The 22968-nt window shown below is 44.5% G+C and overlaps 1 protein-coding gene across 2 annotated transcripts in view; it reads left to right on the top strand.

Moving 5' to 3' along the window:
• Positions 1–13857, top strand: part of IPO13 (importin 13) — a 51472-nt gene extending 37615 nt beyond the window's left edge. For both annotated transcript variants that reach the window (XM_069738033.1, XM_069738034.1), the window contains exons 16-21: positions 3636–3688; positions 8069–8135; positions 8786–8844; positions 9292–9381; positions 9960–10141; positions 11810–13857. In XM_069738033.1, the coding sequence (XP_069594134.1) occupies positions 3636–3688; positions 8069–8135; positions 8786–8844; positions 9292–9381; positions 9960–10141; positions 11810–11906 (548 nt within the window). In that variant the 3' untranslated portion in view covers positions 11907–13857. The remainder of the gene's footprint in view (positions 1–3635; positions 3689–8068; positions 8136–8785; positions 8845–9291; positions 9382–9959; positions 10142–11809) is intronic.
• The last annotated feature ends 9111 nt before the right edge of the window (positions 13858–22968 follow it).

Genomic DNA, 22968 nt, shown 5'->3' with positions numbered 1-22968 from the left:
CACAATGCAGAGCTGACGAGATGAAGTTACGTCATTGCAACTGCGGTCTCACATGCTGATTGATAGAAGATGGAGCCGGCAGCTCTGTCATCCACCAGTATATTCACATGTCTGCATCCCGAGGATGCGGATAGCGGTGACAGCGGGCGATGGCAGGCTGTGGTGTGGCCCGTGGGTCACTGTTTCAGCCCTTCGGCTTTCTCTAGTTCACAGGCCGGAAAATAGCCAAAGGGCCGGATAAGACACAGTTTTTTTTAAGGTCACAGTTTTGCCAGGTCACCTTTAGACTATAACAATCTCATCCTCCATGTTTTTGGTCTCTGGATGTCTCTAATTTATTGGCAGAAAGTGAAGATCTTGAGAATGGTAAAAATGTAAATCCAAGCTACAAAATATTAAGTTGCTGAACTTTTCATTAGCCGCTGATTTGAGCTTTATTCGGATAAGACTTGGAGACTTGCTTAGGCTACGTTCACATTAGCGTTCCGCTAATGTGCGTCGCTGTTGCGTCGGCGACGCGCCCCTATGTTTAACATGGGGGACGCGTGCGTTTTTTTTGTTGCGTTTTCCGACACGTGCGTCGTTTCCGACGCTAGCGTCGGACGCAAGAAAATGCAACACGTTGCATTTTTCGTGCGTCCGATTTTCGTCAAAAAACGACGCACGCGTCGCAAAACGCAGCGGCGCGCAACGCTAATGTGAACGTAGCCTTACTGCTGCTATGGAGGACTTCGAGAAATGTTGTCTATGCAGCCCCAGGCATATGCAACCCTCTAAAGATGGCCAAGCAGACGATATTGCCGCCTGCCGGAGGTTTGTACAGAAGACCATGTCTCCTATCTCCCCCATAAACACGAAAGCTCAGCTCCCTTCACCAGGGAGAGAGGAGACGACCACCTCCAGACTTCCTTGGCAGCGATTGATCTCTCTATAAAAAAAGTTTTTTGTCCATTGTCAGATCGGTTTCTTCCCTGACATGACCTCTCGGGGGAGAGTTGGAAGACCCTCATACACCTCAAGTGGTTGGCAATTGTGCTGTCTTCCATCTAATGTATGTGGGGCTTCATAGAGGGGCATCTCCACATGCTACTTACTTTATTTTATTTATTTTTTTAATAAATGAATTGTTCTTTTTGGCTGCGCTCATTTACTGTGCCCAGAATAGTGCTTTGTGGCTCTGGAAATGGAAAAAGGTGAATCCTCTTTGTAGATTAAATGTTCCTGCTCTTTAGATGTTCTGGAGCAATAAAAAATATGGTTGCAAAACTGTATCTATCCTTTAGGAAGCATTTTTCCCCTTTTATTTTAATGTCTCCTGGGGAGTAAAGCTTGTGTTCTTCTCTACGCCTGTCACCGTGCTGCTTTCTCTTACCTATTTTGCTTTGCATGCGATCCCCCTCGGTCTGTAGACTTGATCTGCCGCAGTCGTTACACATCGAGGGTCTGTCCAGTGTCATGTATTAAGCTGAGGCCGATCGAATACGGACCGGCCCGCGGATCTCCGGACCGTAAAACTTGCCAAAGTCGTCTGTCTGAGACTGCTGAGTTCAGGAGACCCGCGGCCTATCCCAGACGTCATGATATATTCTGCCCAATTCATTGTGTAATAGAAAAATCTGCATCTTTACATTGGGGGGGAATTTGCTAAGGCTCCTATACCCATCCTAAACGGAAGCATGCTGGGGTAAGAGGGGACTCGCAGGTACAAGCCTCTTCGTATATTTGGTGAAACTTGTTTTGTCTGTGTGTCAGATGCTGAAATCTATGACATCTACGAGCTAGCATATAGCGTAAATCATAATCTATAGGGCTGCGGTGGTCTCTTCCCCTCTGTCAAGTTGCACCCAAATTTTATTTTATTTTTTAAAAAGTGATTAGTGCGACATCAAAACTAAAAGAAAATTTTGCAAGTTTCTGTGCAAAGCGGATCTATCCAAAAACGTGCAACTTTTTCTGCCAGAAGATTGCCACAAATACTTTATAAACTTCTTTTTGTTTTTCAATTATTCACTATATTTTAAGAAGTCAGATGGGGACATTCTTGTTTAGGTGTTCACACCCAATGGTCGAGGTCCGGGCCTAGCCCTGATCATGGCTGTGACCCATCAGTTGTGTGATTGTGAGCAGGACTAGACCTAAGGGCGACATTATGAGAAGTCGCATGTTACAGTCCGTGTTACAGGCGTAATTCCTGGGAGGATCGTGGCTCTCCTGACCCAAACTACCAGCATCATATGTGATGGAGACCTTGTGACATGGAGCGTAAAGAGACTGTTCAGTTGGGTGAATAAAATTCAGTATTCCTGACTGCTTAAAGTTTTGGCAATCCTGGAATTTAGGGTGATTATCACAGGATGGGGATAACTTTCTGATCGCTGGGATATCTGACAGCCATGTCACCATTGCATCCAAGAATCGGGGGTCTTTTTTGGCTGACTGTAGCGGAGGTTGATCATGTGCCCTACCGCTCCTTCCATTTTTAATGGGCGCTCTGGAGATTGCCGATATGATCTTTTTGGCACTTTTCTTAGAATGAATGGAGAAGCAGTGTGCAGGACCGACCTCTGCTCTATTCAGCCAAAAAAAAGGCCCCGATTCCTTGGTTCAATGGGAGCCACAGCAGTCCGACCCCCAGCGATTGGAAATTATTAGCAGAATTTATCATAAAGATTCAATGGTTTTCTGATAAATGTGGCACATCTACTGACCGTCTAGTAGTGATGCGTGACCGCGCTCGGATAACGTATTTCCTGAGTATCTCGGGTGTGCTCGGATATTCTGCGGCTGCATGTTTTGCAGCTGTTTGTTAAGCAATCCCCGCACGTGTTGTGCCGACCAACCAACCTGAGCCCGCCCGAGATACTTGGATAACATGTTATCGGAGCACGTTCGCTCATCACTACGGTCTAGTCTAACTCTACACCACCTACTAGTTGGCTTACTTTTGTGCCCAAAATTTTGCGGCAAAATTAAGGTCTTGCTTTAGCTCATGCTCAAGTCACAAAATTGTTTTATTTTGGCTCATTCAGCTTCCTAAATCAAATCTTCCCCCCCGGAAAGTTGCATTTTTTTTTTTTTTTTCATTTTACAATTTTATTTTCAGAAGACCGAACAAAAGTTTGCGGCGTAAGCTCAGTGATACAATGTGACTTGCTCCTCGCAGGTGAAGCATATAAGAAATGGAGCACTAGGTTAATCCCAGGTAAGGCCTGGTAAAGGACAGTGGCCATCCACCTGGTGACTTTAGGGTCTCACGTCTCTCAGCCAGTACGGGGGTCCGCTCTCCCTGACCACCGTCTCGTCCACGTCCTCCTTCCGCATTCCATCACTGATGTCTTGAGTGTGCGGGATGGTCAGGGTCTGAAGCATCTTTCTTTTTTACTTTGTTCTATTTTTTGGGTTTTTTCAAGTCTCATAATTTTGTTTCTTTGACAAGTTGTTCATGTCTTTTTATTCTTGCACCTCCCGCTCCCATCCACACCCCTGCCTTCCTCCGTCCTTTCCGCTTCCCCCCCAACTCACATCCTTTCCCCCCCACAACCCTGTGAACTTCTTTCTGTATCACATGACTTATATGAGATTAAGTTGCTGTTTGTATAATTTTCTCTTAAGTTACATCTTTATTATATTTTTAGGACCCAGGGACCATCCTGATATTGTTGATTCATTTATGCAACTCCTGGCACAGGTGTGTTTTGGGTTTATTTCATTCACTTTTCTTTCTTTCTTTCTTTCTCTCTCGCTCTTTCTCCTTATTTGATTCAATTTGGCTTTCTGTTCTCTCCCTTCCTCCCTTCTATGATTTCTTTACGTTCTGTAGCCTTTCTCCATCAAGTTTTGCTCCAGTTCTTTATTTTAGACGGTCTCACAGAAAGCAAAAAAAAAACAAAACAAAACAATCTCTATATATACATAACGCCTATTCTGCCCATGTGTCTATAAAGCCGGGACGGTGGGCAGCTAAGAGACTTTGCCTGAAAATCGGTCCTGGCTCCCTGACCAGCCAGGGTCCTCGCTTTCTCGGTGTTATTGCTGGTGGTGGACACAAAGGAGCGGAAAATAGGACCCGTAGGGCGAAACGGTGTTGCGTTCAAGTCATTTAAAAAATGCTTATCTTCCTCTTAGAAAGCTGGGTGGCGACTGTTACAGCTACGCAAAAATTGCTGAATTTTCTTCTATTTATCATTCTGGCTGCATATTTAAGTGAAAAGACTGTATGACAGATATTTTGGTGTCACCCAGCTTTCCCAGGAACGGATAGCATTACAGAATTCCTAAAAGCTTAAGGAGGACAAGTATAGGATTTTTTTTTTTTTTTAATAATACTTATTTACAGCCCATGGAGACCACATGTAAGTGTTCTACCTCAGCAGAAATAACGGATACAAATAGACATGGGGCCTGTTCATAGCGTGTGAAGAATATGGAAGCAGAAGGACGATCAGATGAACTGGACCGTCACCATCTCTCTGCTGTTTTCTGATTGTTCTGGGTTACATAAGTGAAATTTGCTTATTGTTTTACTAGTTCCTCAGTAGGGATTATAAATGTAGAGACATGCATCTAGCTGGTTTTTGCATTCTCTATGTTTGGGTCTTAAGAGCCCTGATGAATCCCACCACCGGCACCATGATGATCTCTACCTCAGCGATACCACCGCTCTGTACTGATTAACCGCATTCTGCAATTATTAATGTCATTTTTACTTATAGGTAGAAATAAAAAAAAGTATGTTGTGTTTTATTACTTAAAGGGTCTGTTCACTGCTAAAAATGTTTTCAGTTTTGTGCAGAATTATTCTACATAAAAAGTCACTGTGTACATACATAACATTACTGATCCTGAGTTACCTCCTGTATTATTCCCCAGAGCTGCACTCACTAATATAATATAATAATAATAATTTTTATTTATATAGCGCCAACATATTCCGCAGCGCTTTACAAATTATAGAGGGGACTTGTACAGACAATAGACATTACAGCATTACAGAAATACAGTTCAAAACAGATACCAGGAGGAATGAGGGTCCTGCTCGCAAGCTTACAAACTATGGGGAAAAGGGGAGACACGAGAGGTGGATGGTAACAATTGCTTTAGTTATTCGGACCGGCCATAGTGTAAGGCTCAGGTGTTCATGTAAAGCTGCATGAACCAGTTACCTGCCTAAGTATGTAGCAGTACAGACACAGAGGGCTAATACTGCATAAAGTGTATGAGAACATGATGCGAGGAACCTTTTTTTTTTTTTTTTTTTTTTTTAATTATAAATAGGCCACACAGGGATCGTTAGGTTAATGCATTGAGGCGGTAGGCCAGTCTGAACAAATGAGTTTTTAGGGCACGCTTAAAACTGTGGGGATTGGGGATTAATCGTATTAACCTAGGTAGTGCATTCCAAAGAATCGGCGCAGCACGTGTAAAGTCTTGGAGACGGGAGTGGGAGGTTCTGATTATTGAGGATGCTAACCTGAGGTCATTAGCGGAGCGGAGGGCACGGGTAGGGTGGTAGACTGATACCAGGGAGGAGATGTAGGGTGGTGCTGAGCCATGGAGTGCTTTGTGGATGAGGGTAGTAGTTTTGTACTGGATTCTGGAGTGGATGGGTAGCCAGTGTAATGACTGGCACAGGGTAGAGGCATCGGTGTAACGGTTGGTGAGGAATATGATCCTGGCTGCAGCATTCAGGACAGATTGGAGCGGGGAGAGTTTTGCAAGAGGGAGGCCGATTAATAGAGAGTTACAATAGTCCCTATTCTGCTGGTGCAGTCACTGTGTACATACATTACATTACTGATCCTGAGTTACATCCTGTATTATACTCCAGAGCTGCACTCACTATTCTGCTGGTACAGTCACTGTGTACATACATTACATTACTGATCCTGAGTTACCTCCTGTATTATACCCCAGAGCTGCACTCACTATTCTGCTGGTGCAGTCACTGTGTACATACATTACATTACTGATCCTGAGTTACATCCTGTATTATACTCCAGAGCTGCACTCACTATTCTGCTGGTACAGTCACTGTGTACATACATTACATTACTGATCCTGAGTTACCTCCTGTATTATACTCCAGAGCTGCACTCACTATTCTGCTGGTGCAGTCACTGTGTACATACATTACATTACTGATCCTGAGTTACATCCTGTATTATACTCCAGAGCTGCACTCACTATTCTGCTGGTACAGTCACTGTGTACATACATTACATTACTGATCCTGAGTTACCTCCTGTATTATACTCCAGAGCTGCACTCACTATTCTGCTGGTACAGTCACTGTGTACATACATTACATTACTGATCCTGAGTTACATCCTGTATTATACTCCAGAGCTGCACTCACTATTCTGCTGGTGCAGTCACTGTGTACATACATTACATTACTGATCCTGAGTTACATCCTGTATTATACCCCAGAGCTGCAATCACTATTCTGTGATTTACTAAAGCAGCCATTTCTACAATGTAAAATTTAGCTAGACCGTCTATAAAATGGTTCATGCTGGAAGATATATTCGGTGCCTCTTTTCACTCTTTAGACTCTTATTTACCCCAGCAACTAATTGATGTTACTCTAGGAGTTTGTACAATTTGTTTGTGTCGTACTTCAAGCCACTTAGCTGAACATTCTCTGTGCAGACATTGAACAAGCAGGAAACACGAACAGACTTCTGCTCTGAAGTATTGGGATCAGTTAGTGCAGCTGTGCAGTATGATACCGGCGGCAATATAATGTTTCCATGGTGGCTGAATCCTTTATCTAGAGTAATTCTATATGTGAACTGTATGATACATTGCAGTTGGCGCGCTCTTTAGTAATATGTCGGTTCCAGGTGTCGTTTCCTGTGGATTGCTGCTTTGTACATATATACAATGGCCGTGATCGCCTGCGCTCCGCCATATACAGCTCCCTGGTGGACGTGCCGCTGTGCCACGAGCCTGTCACCTACACACAGAGGAGGCCGACTCCCCATTATAGAGCATGAGGCTTGGTAGAATGAACTTTCTTCAGTTACTCACAAGTTTCCAGATCCCTTCTTGCCGTATGGAAGCATAAAGTATCTTCTATGCGGAGTCTTACAGATCTTCAGATGGGCGCACATTCAAAGGATTTTTTGCCCCTTGGATCCACTTGCAAATTTTGCTGCAGATTTGAAATCCACGGTGGAAAAAGTTTGAACATTTTCGGGTACTTTTTGAAGAATTGTAATACTTCTTTTAGCTGTGGGTTTGCTACAGTTGCTTTCAGGATAGACAATCCTCTGGGAGCGAAATCTATTGGCTGCACAAATTCTTTTCCTGTCTTTAATAAGTTTGCAGTCAAGCCCCTCATACATATTAGACCAATGTCGCCCGTTAATGACGTGTAATGTGTATGGGGTCGGCAGACATTTAATTGTCAGGGAAGTTAAGGATTGGGCATGTCCAATTTCGGACTGCTGAGACTTTTTGTTCTGCCTGAGATAAGTCGCCGCCACGGATTTGTGGCAGCGGCTTTTGCATAGAGAACACAGGAGCGCTCTTGTTTATGGGATAATCGGGTGAGATAGATGCCGGCCAAACCATCATTCTGCTGACATTAGATATAAGCTTCATACATTGTATCAGCCTGGAGTCTAGAGGATTGTGTACGCTGGATACAATTGTAACAAACCAGATTTGTATCTCCATTAGCGAACAGTAAGCCGAGATCTTGGAACTGGTAAGTAATTGTAATACAAAGTCTATTCTGACGTGGCAGATTGTCCCATTATGTGATGATTGGACCGGAGTTACCTAAAGCTGTTTGTGGCCCAGAACCAAATCTTAGTAGCCAGCCGCAGTTTAGGAATCTGCTGTGTCTCTGTGTGTAGGTGACAGCTGATAGACTATTTAGCGGTCACATCACACTTTTTCGATTTTTACTGTCTTTATTACTGGTTCTGAAGAAGGTCGCCATTTACCCGACTCTGCTTGCCACATCTCGTAGCAGCCTGGGCACAGGTAAGTGACCCAAGGTGGACTCATGCGACTGTCCAAACCGCGGCCTTATCTGTCGGTCTCTTTCATTTTCCAGGCATTGAAGCGCAAGCCGTGCCTCTTCATGTCCACCGAGCTGGATGTTAAGGCGGTTTTTCAGTGTGGTAAGGCGACATTTCTTCCTGTAATTTTGCTGAATCTTTCCTATGTAATGTGCCGTTTGTTCGTGATCGCATCTCCGGTTTGTCTGATGCTTCACACGAATGATGAGAATTTTGTCATTTCTTTTAATGCCATTGCTGTATTTTTGCATAGCGCGTGCAATTCTTCCAATATTAACACTACATCATGGGGGCTGCTGCTTAAGAATTCCTTAGAGGTGTTTCGGTATCAGAAGATGAACTCTGCTGTAGTCACCCTTCCCAGGTTCCGGTGCTCAGTCTCTGCCGCTCTACCCAGTGTCTATAGCGCTGATGACATGTAGATGGGACTGAAGCCAATAAATTCAGCGGCTCTGCCTGAGGGAACCGATATGAGCCGCTGACCTTACTAATTGACGGTAGGGCTGTCGACATGTCATCAGCGCTGCAGACATTAACAGATACCTGATGCAGTGGTGGAGACTCTGCACTGGACCTGGGGAGTGTGACTATAGCCAGATTCTTTTTCTTTTCCTGGATATATTTTTTTTTTAAGGGTATGCGTGCATTACTTTTTTTTTTTTACTTTTAAAGTTGACTTACCCGCTGAGCATTTCGAGCTGTATACAGTGAAACACTGCATCACCCAGATTTTTATTTTTTTTTCCTCCCAGGAGTCCTCTCTCTGAAGTTCCCTGAGCCAACCACTGTGAAGTCCAGCTGTTACTTCTTTGTGAGTATCTCATAGAAATAAAATCGTGAGGAAATGAAGCTTTTCTTTACCCAGCCCATAGAGTAGGGCTACAATTAAGGACAGCCTGTTCTTAGGATAGATTAATATCATCCGCACAGTTGAGAACTGACTCTTCAAACCCTGCGGATCAGCAGATTTAAAGGGATGTTTACGGAGCAGTCACTGCGAAATGCATACAACTGTGTGTGATAATCAATGAAGTCGCTACAGCCGTACGAGTCCGATCATTGATGGGTGGGGGGGGTGCCAGAATTTTATCGTAGAAATGCTGCAGATTTTGCTGCCACTTTTGCATTGCAAAAGATGGACTCCACAAAATCTCACGGCATCATTAACACTTAATGCGGCACGTCTCACGTTGTTTGCAGCGTGGATTTTGCATCCGTGGTCTTTAAGGACTTGTCCTCATTTTCCATTTTCTTATAGATGGAGTTCTTACCACGATGCGGAGAACTGGCTCCGGTTGGGCAAGTGGTTCACGAGGACGGGAAATTACTACTGCAGGGAACATTGGAGGTGAGGCCGCGCTTGCTCCAGGGAAGGGCATGTCAATGTATCCGGAAGCTTCCAATTCTGCTAGGTCCCGTCTTATGTAAATAAATAAATAATTGTAATAGGAAATCTGATTTTCTAAAATATTTTTAGTTGTTTGTGCTTTTTGTCATTTAAAGGAAGCATTCTTTTTGTTGCAGTTAATTTGCCTAGTTAATTTTTGGGCAATTAAATACAAAAAATAATCAAAAATAATCAGTCACTTGCACCATTTTTATGAATAAAGTGCAGAACAATATCTTCATACCTAAAATAAAAAAAAAAGAAAGGTAACTTTAAAAACTCACACAAATGATCAATAGGGTCCACAAAAGACGAAAAATAAAGATTTATGGAACAGAAGTGCTCATCCTCCATTAATACATGTTAACGAGCTGTGTAAGCAGGAATAGGTGAGGACAGATTTTCTGCTTTCGATTATAAAGAGAAGCGTGTCCATGGGCTGCCATGACAGCAAGCGGAGATCTTGAAAAGAAGCATGAATTGAATTCTGCTTTGTTAGAAGGTTGATGCCGACTTGTGTCCGTTATGTCTGTCTATAGGGAATCGGCGGCCAAGCCTCGCGCAATCTGATGGAGTCCTTTGCGGATCTTCTCTTCTGCCTCAATAAGAATTGCTTCTCCTATCTGGTGGTCTGGTTAAAAGAATTGATGCAACAAGATGGCTTTCCTTCGCCGCGTGTGACGCAGGAACAGAAGAATAACTTTACTCAGCACATATTGAGGTAAGTCGGGTTATCGCTCCAACACTGAGGAACTAAAAATATCAGCGGAGGCCGCCTGATGAAGCTTTATATGTAATGATCATGTAATGCAAAAAATAATGTGACCCCTGTGTCCTCTTCACTGCAGTAAAGTCTCTGCATCTCAATGTACAGGTACGTTGCAGGGATAGCACAGACTCGGTAGCCATGCGTGCACCGTACACACACGTCCATTGTAAGCTGTTATTTGCAGCTAACCCCCTGCTGCAACAGCCAAGATTGGGGTGAAGTCGGGTGATGGCCGTTTAACACCTTTGATGCTTTGGTCATTATTGGCTGTGGCATCTATGGAGTTAAACATGGGGTGAGGTTTTTTTTAACCCATCAGTACTCGTGGGACATGATTGCTAGTTGCTTTTGAGGTTTTATTGAAGCTGATGGGCCTAAGGAAGGCCTCCATATCTGTCACGTGTATGGCTTTTAGGCCTCCTTCATATACGTCTGTTTTTTTTCTCTCACACAAGAAAAACGGACCAATTATTTTGATGCGAGTGTGCTCAGAGTATCGTTAGTTTTTCTTTTACGTGGAGACAAAAAAAAAACTGCTTTCTGACAGCCCATCAAAATCGGATGGCATCAGAGTGAAGTTCGATTTTTATTTTTTCCCCCACTGACCCATAGACTTACATTGCTGATCTTTGATCCAACCCACTGATAAAAAATCAAGCATTCCTGGGATTGTCCGCAAACCTCTCCGGTCACTGAAGAATCACGGATGCATCAATGGCCCCTTGTCACAAGTACGAGTGCGATCTCTGAAAACCACATATAGCGCTCGCACAAGTTTGTAATAAGGTTCCTCTTATTAGTAAATTAATTGCCTAAAGTCAGTAATACACACGCACTTTGAAATGAGAAGATTGCAAAGCTGAGTTTCTTAGTGGGATAAAATTTTATTTTTCTAAATAATTGTTTAAGTCATTTTAAAATAAATGTAACAGAGAAAGTAAAAAAAAAATCTCTATAATAAAAAAATGTACATTGTTGGTCACGCTGGATTTATTGCCAATTATGTAATAACGTTAGGATGTTTATACGGCAATGAGTGCAGATTTTAAAAAAAATAAATAGAAAACAAAATTGTTTGTGTTTGGGTCAGCAACAACTTTCCTTTTCCCAAAGAAAGAAAAAAAAAAAAACAATATTCAGTAAAATAAAACCAGTAAAAAATATAACTTGGCTCACAACAAACAAGCCCCCCATGAAGATTTATTCACTAAGAAAAAAAAGTGATGACTTTAAATGTGGAAGGGGGGAAAAAGGTTTTTTTTTTGCATGAAAATTGCTTTTTAATAAGTCTACCTCATTTGCACTATCTGGTATTGGAGTAAATGTGAAATTAAAATATTTATACCTGACCTGTCAGCAGAAAAAAATGGCAGTATTGTCGTACCCCTCTGTACGCCAACAAAAATTAAGAAAAGTCAATTAGTGAATCACAGATGTCAAAAATGGGAAAGTAGGGAAAAAAATATATCTTCCCTGCAAAAAATAAAAAAATGATTGCTCTTTGCAAATGACCATGAAAAAAAATAAATTCTTCCTAAAATAGGCTGAGCTGGAAAGAATATTCTATATTTTACCTCTTCTTCATCATGATTTGATACTAACCTGTAACACGTCCTATAGGGAGCGAGTGAACAAGCGACGGATACGAGACATGGTGAAGGAGTTCACGTTGCTTTGTCGCGGATTACATGGGACGGAGTACACCGCTGACTATTGATCCTTCAGAGCCGAGCGCCCCACCTGCCATTCCGGGACATGTTGTTCGGCGCAGGTCCTCATACAGAGCTATTTGACTTTACTCTATGTGAGTGTGGTCCGCTCGCACCATTTTTCCCACTGGTGCATACGAGGGGGGGACGTACCAGCGTTTGGGACTTGATTGCTGGGTGCTCTTCCTCTATCCTTGTAAGACTTGGAAATATGTAATAACCGCACTGCAAAGATTTGAGGGTTTAAATGTAAACTTCAGTGGCTACTTGTAGGATATGTACAGGCTTGACGCAAGCAGGAGCCGCCTGCCACAAGGAGCCGTCTGCCGCAAGCAGGAGCCGTCTGCCGCTTCCACTCCGACTTTAAAAACTGTTAACAAGCATGACTGCAGATTTTACTACTTCTAAGGAACGCTCACAAAGTCTCACTGATCCGCTCACCTCTATGATATGGAACAGGGGGCAATGGTTTTACATGTCCTCTCTGTGTCTGAACCCAGGGATTACGCATTAAACAATGTTTCTCATTTACACAAATTGCGAAAAGCATGCCAGCCTAACCACTATTAAACCAGCCTGTTATATGCCCGCTGCACCCAGCCCACCCGGTGTAGAGTCCTGCTCTGTGTCTTTTATTGTTCTCCAAGGTACTACTATATGTTGTTCACATAAAAAGAAAAAACAAAATCTTGTTTTGAGCTGTGAAAAAAATATGAAATGGCTAAAGTTGTAAATCCAAAAAGCCAAGAACAAAAAAGTCAGTTTAATTGCAACAACGTTTTCGTGACATCTATCAGCTGCATGTTCATGGTATAACTACTCGACTGGATGAAGACGTCAAATGGGTACGCCAATCCTAAATTGATGCCCTGCCCCCCCCCCCCGTAAACTTCCCTAAAGTGCAATATCCAGCAAATGGATAAGAAAAAAAAAACATTGGATTGAAGTTTATCATTAATGGAGAAGGGTTTAGTTTTGTTTTTCTTTTAACTTTGTGATGTTTTTTTTTGTTTTTTTATCTGTGATTTTAGAGCAAAGATTCTCAAACTTTTTTTCTACTGCGCTCTCAGCAGATGACGGATCGAGACAATGCCCGGATTGCCATAGACAGACCAAAATGATGTCTGACACTCACATTCTGTAGTAGAAGCACACGCTAAAATTAAAAAGATCTCGCAATGTTCCTCTTTTTGTCTTCTGAACTCAAAATCTATTTACATCATATTCTAAAAACAAAGTTTGTGCATTTCTATGAAAGCTGCCGCGTGATCCTGACAATGGTTCTCTGTGCGGGAAGATTTGCTTTCTCCGATAGTTTAAAGCTGAAACACGGATGCAAAACCCTGAAGAAAGTTGATCTTTTGTTTTCACGCATGAGAAAAGTGATGGAGGTCTGAACGAGGGCCATGTATATTCCAGCCGTGGTTTTCAGCCAAAAATGCATTCCAGTTTTTCTCACTCCGGGCAACTCCTTTAAATCTTTACACTCGGCGATCATTGGAATTTTTATTTTTCTTTATGACATATAAAGACTTAAACGACATTCATTCTCCAGTTTCTTTCCCATTGATTAGTGGAACTTCATTTTCCATCTGTCATTGTCTGCTTTGCATCCAGTTTTGATCCAGTCCCCATACAATTGAATGACAGATTCGGAGCTTCAAAAAAATGGATGAACGTGGGACATTAAATGGACAAACAGATCCATACAAATAAAAATTCCTCTCCGTGGGTCAGTGGGCTGTCCAGCAAACCAATGTGAAAAAATAAATGTGTGAGTGCAGCCTTATAAAAAGATTGATGGTTTTGGTTGAGACCAATATGAATGAAGGACAGATGGGAGGGAGGAACAAAGGCAAATAGTAGATCACAACTATTAAATATTTATGGTTTTTTTAATGATTATGTTACAAGACATCTATTTAAATAAAGCAAAACATAATAAGCGGTCAATGAGAAGGAAGATGTTATATTTCTGTACATTGGGGGCAATAGAAGGCGCAAGTACTCGGCTCACCTATATGTTACTGCCTAAGGATCAGTGCATGGAGGATTCAGGGACATCCAGGAAACGGAGCAATCATCAGGAGGCAGGATCCAGCAACAGGAATCCATGGCAAGCGGGTTTTAAATTCACGTGACTAAAACATAGAGTTCATATGAAATGGGTGAAAATCTGTAACACGCTACATGTTTTTTATTGCGCCATCATGGTGTCACAGAACAGTAATATTCTTGTATACAGGGGTAGTATTATAGTAGTTATATTCTTGTATACAGGGGTAGTATTATAGTAGTTATATTCTTGTATACAGGGGTAGTATTATAGTAGTTATATTCTTGTACATAGGAGCAGTATTATAGTAGTTATATTCTTGTACATAGGGGCAGTATTATAGTAGTTATATTCTTGTACATAGGGGCAGTATTATAGTAGTTATATTCTTGTACATAGGAGCAGTATTATAGTAGTTATATTCTTGTACATAGGGGCAGTATTATAGTAGTTATATTCTTGTACATAGGGGCAGTATTATAGTAGTTATATTATTGTATATAGCAGTATTATAGTAGTTATATTCTTGCATACCTCCCAACTTTTGAGGAAGGGAAAGAGGGACAAAAATAGCGGCGCACTGTGCGCGCTGTGGCAAATTTTAGGCCACACCTCTGACCACACCCATTTCACAACTAGTCACGCCCCAACCACACCCATTTAGCACTTCTGATCTCAATGTTTCATAAACAATAATTATAAACAAAAAAATATGGTCACACAGTGCTCCATACTGTATAATGGCCACACATGATGCTCCATACTGTATAATGGCCCCAAATGATGATGACTACAGTGTACTGGCCCCACGTGATGCTCTATACTGTATAATGGCCACACATAACGCTCCATACTGTATAATGGCCCCAAATGATGCTGCATACAGTGTACTGGCCCCACGTAATGCTCCATACAGTATAATGGGCCCACATGATGTTGTATAATGGCCACACATGATGCTCCATACTGTATAATGGCCCCAAATGATGCTGCGTACAGTGTACTGGCCCCACGTGATGCTCCATACTGTATAATGGCTCTAAATGATGCTGCTTACAGTGTACTGGCCCCACGTGATGCTCCATACAGTATAATGGGCTCACATGATGCTGTATAATGGCCACACATAATGCTCCATACTGTATAATGGCCCCAATTAATGCTGCGTACAGTGTACTGGCCCCACGTGATGCTCCATACTGTATAATGGCCACACATGATGCTGCATACTGTATATTGGCCACACATGATGCTCCATACTGTATAATGGCCCCAAATAATGCTGCGTACAGTGTACTGGCCCCACGTGATGCTCCATACTGTATAATGGCCACACATGATGCTCCATACTGTATAATGGCCACATTATGCTCCATACTGCATAATAGCCCCACATGATGCTTCGTACTGTATAATGGCCACACATGATGCTGCGTACTGTATAATGGCCACACATGATGCTCCATACTGTATAATGGCCACACATGATGCTCCATACTGTATAATGGCCACACATGATGCTCCTTACTGTATAATGGCTCCACATGATGCTCCATACTGTATAATGGCCACACAGTGCCCCATACTGTATAATGGCCACACAGTGCCCCATACTGTATAATGACCCCACATGATGCTGAATACAGTATACTTGCCCCACGTGATGGTCCATACAGTATAATGGCACACACGGCTCCACTCCGTACACCTCGTACACACACGGCTACGCTCCATACACCTCGTACACACACGACTGCGCTCCACACACCTTCCACATGCGGCTTTGCTCCGTACACCTCGTACACACACGGCTCCACTCAGTACACCTTGTACACACACGGCTCCACTCCGTACACCTCGTACACACACACGGCTCCACTCCGTATACCTCATACACTCGGCTCCGCTCCACACACATTGCACACGCTGCTCCGCTCCGTATACCTTGCACACACACGGCTCCTCTCCATACATCTTGTACACACACGGCACTACTCCGTACACCTCGTACACACACGGCTCCGCTCCATACACATTGCACACGCTACTCTGCTCCGTATACCTTGCACACACACGGCTCCGCTCCGTATACCTTGCACACACACGGCTCCGCTCCGTACACCTCATACACACACAGCTCCGCTCCGTACACCTCATACACACAGGCCTCCTCTCCATACATCTCGTACACACACGGTACCACTCCGTACACCTCGTACACCCACGGCTCCGCTCCGTACACATTGCACACGCTGCTCTGCTCCGTATACCTTGTACATACATGGCTCTGCTCCGCACACCGTACACACGTGGCTCTGCTCTGTACACCTCGTACACACGTGGCTCCGCTAGACTGTGCTCCATACACCTTTCACACTCTTCTCCGATCCGCACACCTCTTACACACATGGCTCTGCTCCATACACCTTTCACACGCTGCTCCGCTCTACACCTCGAACACACGCGGCTGTGCTCCGGACACCTCATACACATGGCTCCGTACACCTCTTACACAACTCTGCTCCATACACCTTTCACACGCTGCTCCGCTCCGTACACCTCGTACACACGCGGCTCCGCTCCGTACACCTCGTACACACGCGGCTGTGCTCCGTACACCTCTTTCACACACAACTCCGCTCCGTACACTGTTGTGAATTCTGTGGTCAAGCTCCCTCCTGTGGTCATGAGTGGTACTTCGGCTGGTTCTGTCTATGAGCTTCTTCTGGTGGATGTGAGTGGGGCTGCGGCTTCTGAGTTTCCTTCCTCAGGTGATGAGGTTGTCGTTAGGTGCTGCTCTATTTAACTCCATCTAGTTCTTTGTTCCTGGCCTCCAGTCAATGTTCCAGTATTGGTCTGGCTCTCTCCTGGATCGTTCTTGTGGCCTGTCTGCCCTGCATAAGCTAAGTTCTGCTTGTGTTACTTTTGTTTGCTATTTTTTCTGTCCAGCTTGCTATATTGGTTTTTCTTGCTTGCTGGAAGCTCTGGGACGCAGAGGGAGCACCTCCGTGCCGTTAGTCGGTACGGAGGGTCTTTTTGCGCCCTCTGCGTGGTTGTTTGTAGGTTTTTGTGCTGACCGCAAAGCTATCTTTCCTATCCTCGGTCTGTTCAGTAAGTCGGGCCTCACTTTGCTAAAACCTATTTCATCTCTGTGTTTGTGTTTTCATCTTTACTCACGGTCATTATATGTGGGGGGCTGCCTTTTCCTTTGGGGAATTTCTCTGAGGCAAGGTAGGCTTATTTTTCTATCTTCAGGGCTAGCTAGTTTCTCAGGCTGTGCCCAAGGTGCCTAGGGTCTGGTCAGGAGCGCTCCACGGCTACCTCTAGTGTGGTATGATAGGATTAGGGATTGCGGTCAGCAGAGTTCCCACGTCTCAGAGCTCATCCTATGTTAGTAACTATCAGGTCACTTTGTGTGCTCTTAACCACCAGGTCCATTGTGTTTCTGAATCACCAGTTCATAACAGTACTGGAGGCCCAAAGTACTAATGCTTCTCAATAGAGGGAAAAGAGAAGTTCTGAGACCATTTTTTTGTCTTTCTTTTCCCCTAGACATTTGGGTGGTTCAGGACACAGGTGTAGTGATGGACATTAAAGGTCTGTCTTCTTGTGTGGATCATCTCACTGCAAGAGTACAAAAAATTCAAGACATTATGGTTCAGAAATCTATGTTAGAACCTAGAATTCCTATTCCTGAGTTATTTTCTGGAGATAGAGCTAAGTTTCTGAATTTCAAAAATAATTGCAAACTGTTTCTGGCTTTGAAACCCCGCTCCTCTGGTGACCCAGTACAACAAGTTAAGATCATTATTTCTTTATTGCGTGGCGACCCTCAGGACTGGGCATTTTCCCTTGCGCCAGGAGATCCTGCATTATGTAATATTGATGCGTTTTTTCTGGCGCTCGGATTGCTTTATGATGAACCTAATTCAGTGGATTAGGCAGAGAAAAATTTGCTGGCTCTGTGTCAGGGTCAGGATGAGGTAGAGATATATTGTCAGAAGTTTAGGAAGTGGTCTGTGCTCACTCAATGGAATGAATGTGCGCTGGCAGCAATTTTCAGAAAGGGTCTCTCTGAAGCCCTTAAGGATGTCATGGTGGGATTTCCTATGCCTGCTGGTCTGAATGAGTCTATGTCTTTGGCCATTCAGATCGATCAACGCTTACATGAGCGTAAAACTGTGCACTATTTGGCGGTATTATCTGAGTATAAACCTGAGCCTATGCAGTGCGATAGGACTTTGTCCAGAGCTGAACGGCAAGAACACAGACGTCAGAATGGGCTGTGTTTTTACTGTGGTGATTCCACTCATGCTATCTCCGATTGTCCTAAGCGCACTAAGCGGTTCGCTAGGTCTGCCACCATTGGTACGGTACAGTCGAAATTTCTTTTGTCCGTTACTTTGATCTGCTCTTTGTCATCCTATTCTGTCATGGCATTTGTGGATTCAGGCGCTGCCCTGAATTTGATGGACTTGGAGTTTGCTAGGCGCTGTGGGTTTTTCTTGGAGCCCTTGCAGTATCCTATTCCATTGAGAGGAATTGATGCTACGCCTTTGGCCAAGAATAAGCCTCAGTACTGGACCCAGCTGACCATGTGCATGGCTCTTGCGCATCAGGAGGATATTCGCTTTTTGGTGTTGCATAATCTGCATGATGTGGTCGTGTTGGGGTTGCCATGGCTACAAGTCCATAACCCAGTATTGGATTGGAAATCAATGTCTGTGTCCAGCTGGGGTTGTCAGGGCGTACATGGTGATGTTCCATTTCTGTCTATTTCATCATCCACCCCTTCTGAGGTCCCGGAGTTCTTGTCGGATTACCGGGATGTATTTGATGAGCCCAAGTCCAGTGCTCTACCTCCGCATAGGGATTGCGATTGTGCTATCGATTTGATTCCTGGTAGTAAGTTTCCTAAAGGTCGACTGTTTAATTTGTCTGTGCCTGAGCACGCCGCTATGCGGAGTTACGTAAAGGAATCTTTGGAGAAGGGTCATATTCGCCCGTCATCGTCGCCATTGGGAGCAGGGTTCTTTTTTGTGGCCAAGAAGGATGGTTCGCTGAGACCTTGTATTGATTACCGCCTTCTAAATAAAATCACGGTCAAATTTCAGTACCCCATGCCGCTGCTGTCTGATTTGTTTGCTCGGATTAAGGGGGCTAGTTGGTTCACCAAGATAGATCTTCGTGGTGCGTATAATCTTGTGCGTATTAAACAGGGCGATGAATGGAAAACAGCATTTAATACGCCCGAGGGCCATTTTGAATACCTGGTTATGCCATTCGGGCTTTCCAATGCCCCATCAGTGTTTCAGTCCTTTATGCATGACATCTTCCGAGAGTACCTGGATAAATTCCTGATTGTATACTTGGATGATATTTTGGTCTTCTCGGATGATTGGGAGTCTCACGTGAAGCAGGTCAGAACGGTGTTCCAGGTCCTGCGTGCTAATTCTTTGTTTGTGAAGGGGTCAAAGTGTCTCTTTGGTGTTCAGAAGGTTTCATTTTTGGGTTTCGTTTTTTCCCCTTCTACTATCGAGATGGACCCTGTTAAAGTCCAGGCCATTTATGATTGGACTCAGCCGACATCTCTGAAGAGTCTGCAAAAGTTCCTGGGCTTTGCTAATTTTTATCGTCGCTTCATCAATAATTTTTCTAGTATTGCTAAACCGTTGACTGATTTAACCAAGAAGGGTGCTGATGTGGTCAATTGGTCTTCTGCTGCTGTGGAAGCTTTTCAAGAGTTGAAGCGTCGTTTTTCTTCTGCCCCTGTGTTGTGCCAACCAGATGTTTCGCTCCCGTTCCAGGTCGAGGTTGATGCTTCTGAGATTGGAGCAGGGGCTGTTTTGTCACAAAGAAGTTCTGATGGCTCGGTGATGAAACCATGCGCCTTCTTTTCCAGGAAGTTCTCGCCTGCTGAGCGTAATTATGATGTTGGCAATCGAGAGTTGCTGGCCATGAAGTGGGCATTCGAGGAGTGGCGTCATTGGCTTGAAGGAGCTAAGCATCGCGTGGTGGTCTTGACTGATCACAAGAACTTGACTTATCTCGAGTCTGCCAAACGGTTGAATCCTAGACAGGCTCGTTGGTCGCTGTTTTTCTCCCGTTTTGACTTTGTGGTTTCGTACCTTCCGGGCTCTAAAAATGTGAAGGCGGATGCCCTGTCTAGGAGTTTTGTGCCCGACTCTCCGGGTTTGCCTGAGCCGGCGGGTATTCTCAAAGAGGGGGTAATTTTGTCTGCCATCTCCCCTGATTTGCGGCGGGTGCTGCAAAAATTTCAGGCTAATAGACCTGACCGTTGCCCAGCGGAGAAACTGTTTGTCCCTGATAAATGGACTAGTAGAGTTATCTCTGAGGTTCATTGTTCGGTGTTGGCTGGTCATCCTGGAATCTTTGGTACCAGAGATTTGGTGGCTAGATCCTTTTGGAGGCCGTCTCTGTCGCGGGATGTGCGTTCGTTTGTGCAGTCCTGTGGGATTTGTGCTCGGGCTAAGCCCTGCTGTTCTCGTGCCAGTGGGTTGCTTTTACCCTTGCCAGTCCCGAAGAGGCCCTGGACACATATCTCTATGGATTTTATTTCGGATCTCCCCGTCTCTCAAAAAATGTCGGTCATTTGGGTGGTTTGTGATCGCTTCTCTAATATGGTCCATTTGGTACCCTTGTCTAAATTACCTTCCTCCTCTGATTTGGTGCCATTGTTCTTCCAGCATGTGGTTCGTTTACATGGCATTCCGGAGAACATCGTTTCTGACAGAGGTTCCCAGTTTGTTTCGAGGTTTTGGCGAGCCTTTTGTGCTAGGATGGGCATTGATTTGTCTTTTTCCTCGGCTTTCCATCCTCAGACAAATGGCCAGACTGAACGAACCAATCAGACCTTGGAAACATATCTGAGATGTTTTGTTTCTGCTGATCAGGATGATTGGGTGTCCTTTTTGCCTTTGGCTGAGTTCGCCCTTAATAATCGGGCCAGCTCGGCTACTTTGGTTTCGCCGTTTTTCTGCAATTCTGGTTTCCATCCTCGTTTCTCTTCAGGGCAGGTTGAGTCTTCTGACTGTCCTGGTGTGGATACTGTGGTGGATAGGTTGCAGCAGATTTGGACTCATGTAGTGGACAATTTGACATTGTCCCAGGAGAAGGCTCAACGTTTCGCTAACCACAGGCGCTGTGTGGGTCCCCGACTTTGTGTTGGGGATTTGGTTTGGTTGTCATCTCGTTATATTCCTATGAAAGTTTCCTCTCCTAAGTTTAAGCCTTGTTTCATTGGTCCGTATAGGATTTCTGAGGTTCTTAATCCTGTGTCTTTTCGTTTGACCCTTACGGCTTCTTTTTCCATCCATAATGTATTCCATAGGTCATTGTTGCGGAGATACGTGGCACCTGTGGTTCCATCCGTTGATTCTCCTGCCCCGGTTTTGGTTGAGGGGGAGTTGGAGTATATAGTGGAGAAGATTTTGGATTCTCGTATTTCGAGACGGAAACTCCAGTACCTGGTTAAGTGGAAGGGTTATGGTCAGGAAGATAATTCCTGGGTCTTTGCCTCTGATGTTCATGCTGCCAATCTGGTTCGTGCCTTTCATTTGGCCCATCCTGGTCGGCCTGGGGGCTCTGGTGAGGGTTCGGTGACCCCTCCTCAAGCGGGGGGGGGGGGTACTGTTGTGAATTCTGTGGTCAAGCTCCCTCCTGTGGTCATGAGTGGTACTTAAGCTGGTTCTGTCTATGAGCTTCCTCTGGTGGATGTGAGTGGGGCTGCGGCTTCTGAGTTTCCTTCCTCAGGTGATGAGGTTAAGTCATTAGGTGCTGCTCTATTTAACTCCACCTAGTTCTTTGTTCCTGGCCTCCAGTCAATGTTCCAGTATTGGTCTGGCTCTCTCCTGGATCGTTCTTGTGGCCTGTCTGCCCTGCATAAGCTAAGTTCTGCTTGTGTTACTTTTGTTTGCTATTTTTTCTGTCCAGCTTGCTATATTGGTTTTTCTTGCTTGCTGGAAGCTCTGGGACGCAGAGGGAGCACCTCCGTGCCGTTAGTCGGTACGGAGGGTCTTTTTGCGCCCTCTGCATGGTTGTTTGTAGGTTTTTGTGCTGACCGCAAAGCTATCTTTCCTATCCTCGGTCTGTTCAGTAAGTCGGGCCTCACTTTGCTAAAACCTATTTCATCTCTGTGTTTGTGTTTTCATCTTTACTCACGGTCATTATATGTGGGGGGCTGCCTTTTCCTTTGGGGAATTTCTCTGAGGCAAGGTAGGCTTATTTTTCTATCTTCAGGGCTAGCTAGTTTCTCAGGCTGTGCCCGAGGCGCCTAGGGTCTGGTCAGGAGCGCTCCACGGCTACCTCTAGTGTGGTATGATAGGATTAGGGATTGCGGTCAGCAGAGTTCCCACGTCTCAGAGCTTGTCCTATGTTATTTGTAAACTATCAGGTCACTTGTGTGCTCTTAACCACCAGGTCCATTGTGTTTCTGAATCACCAGTTCATAACAGTACACCTTTCACATGCTGCTCCAATCTGTAGACCTCGTACACACGCGGCTGCGCTCCGTACACCTCGTACACACGCGGCTGCGCTCCGTACACCTCATGCACAAAACTCCGCTCCATGCACCTTTCACACGCTGCTCCGATCCATACACCTCGTACACACATGGCTCTGCTACATCCACACTGTAAACACCTCCTGACCTCACAAATACACTTACCCTCGTCCGGCGCCATGGCAACCAGCAGAGTCCTGTACACAGAGGTCCTCCCGATCATGTGACCCCCTGACTCCTCCAATCATGTGACCTCATCACAGGTCTTGTGCGCACAGAGCAGCCAATATGTGGTGTGCTGCTCTGCGGGTGCAGAGACTCAGGGAGCGGACCGGGTGATATTACACACCTCCCAACCAGTGCGGGACAAGTAATGTCCCTCCTGGGATCGCGGGGCTGACTGTCAAAATCAGGACAGTCCCGCTGGATCCGGGACGGTTGGGAGGTATGATTCTTGTACATTGGAGCAGTATTATAGTAGTTATATTCT

Source organism: Ranitomeya imitator, chromosome 8, assembly GCF_032444005.1.
Source record: "Ranitomeya imitator isolate aRanImi1 chromosome 8, aRanImi1.pri, whole genome shotgun sequence".
NCBI classification, from domain to species: Eukaryota; Metazoa; Chordata; class Amphibia; order Anura; family Dendrobatidae; genus Ranitomeya; species Ranitomeya imitator.
Note: the sequence above shows the minus strand (reverse complement) of the source record. Positions and strands in the feature narration are given on the sequence as shown.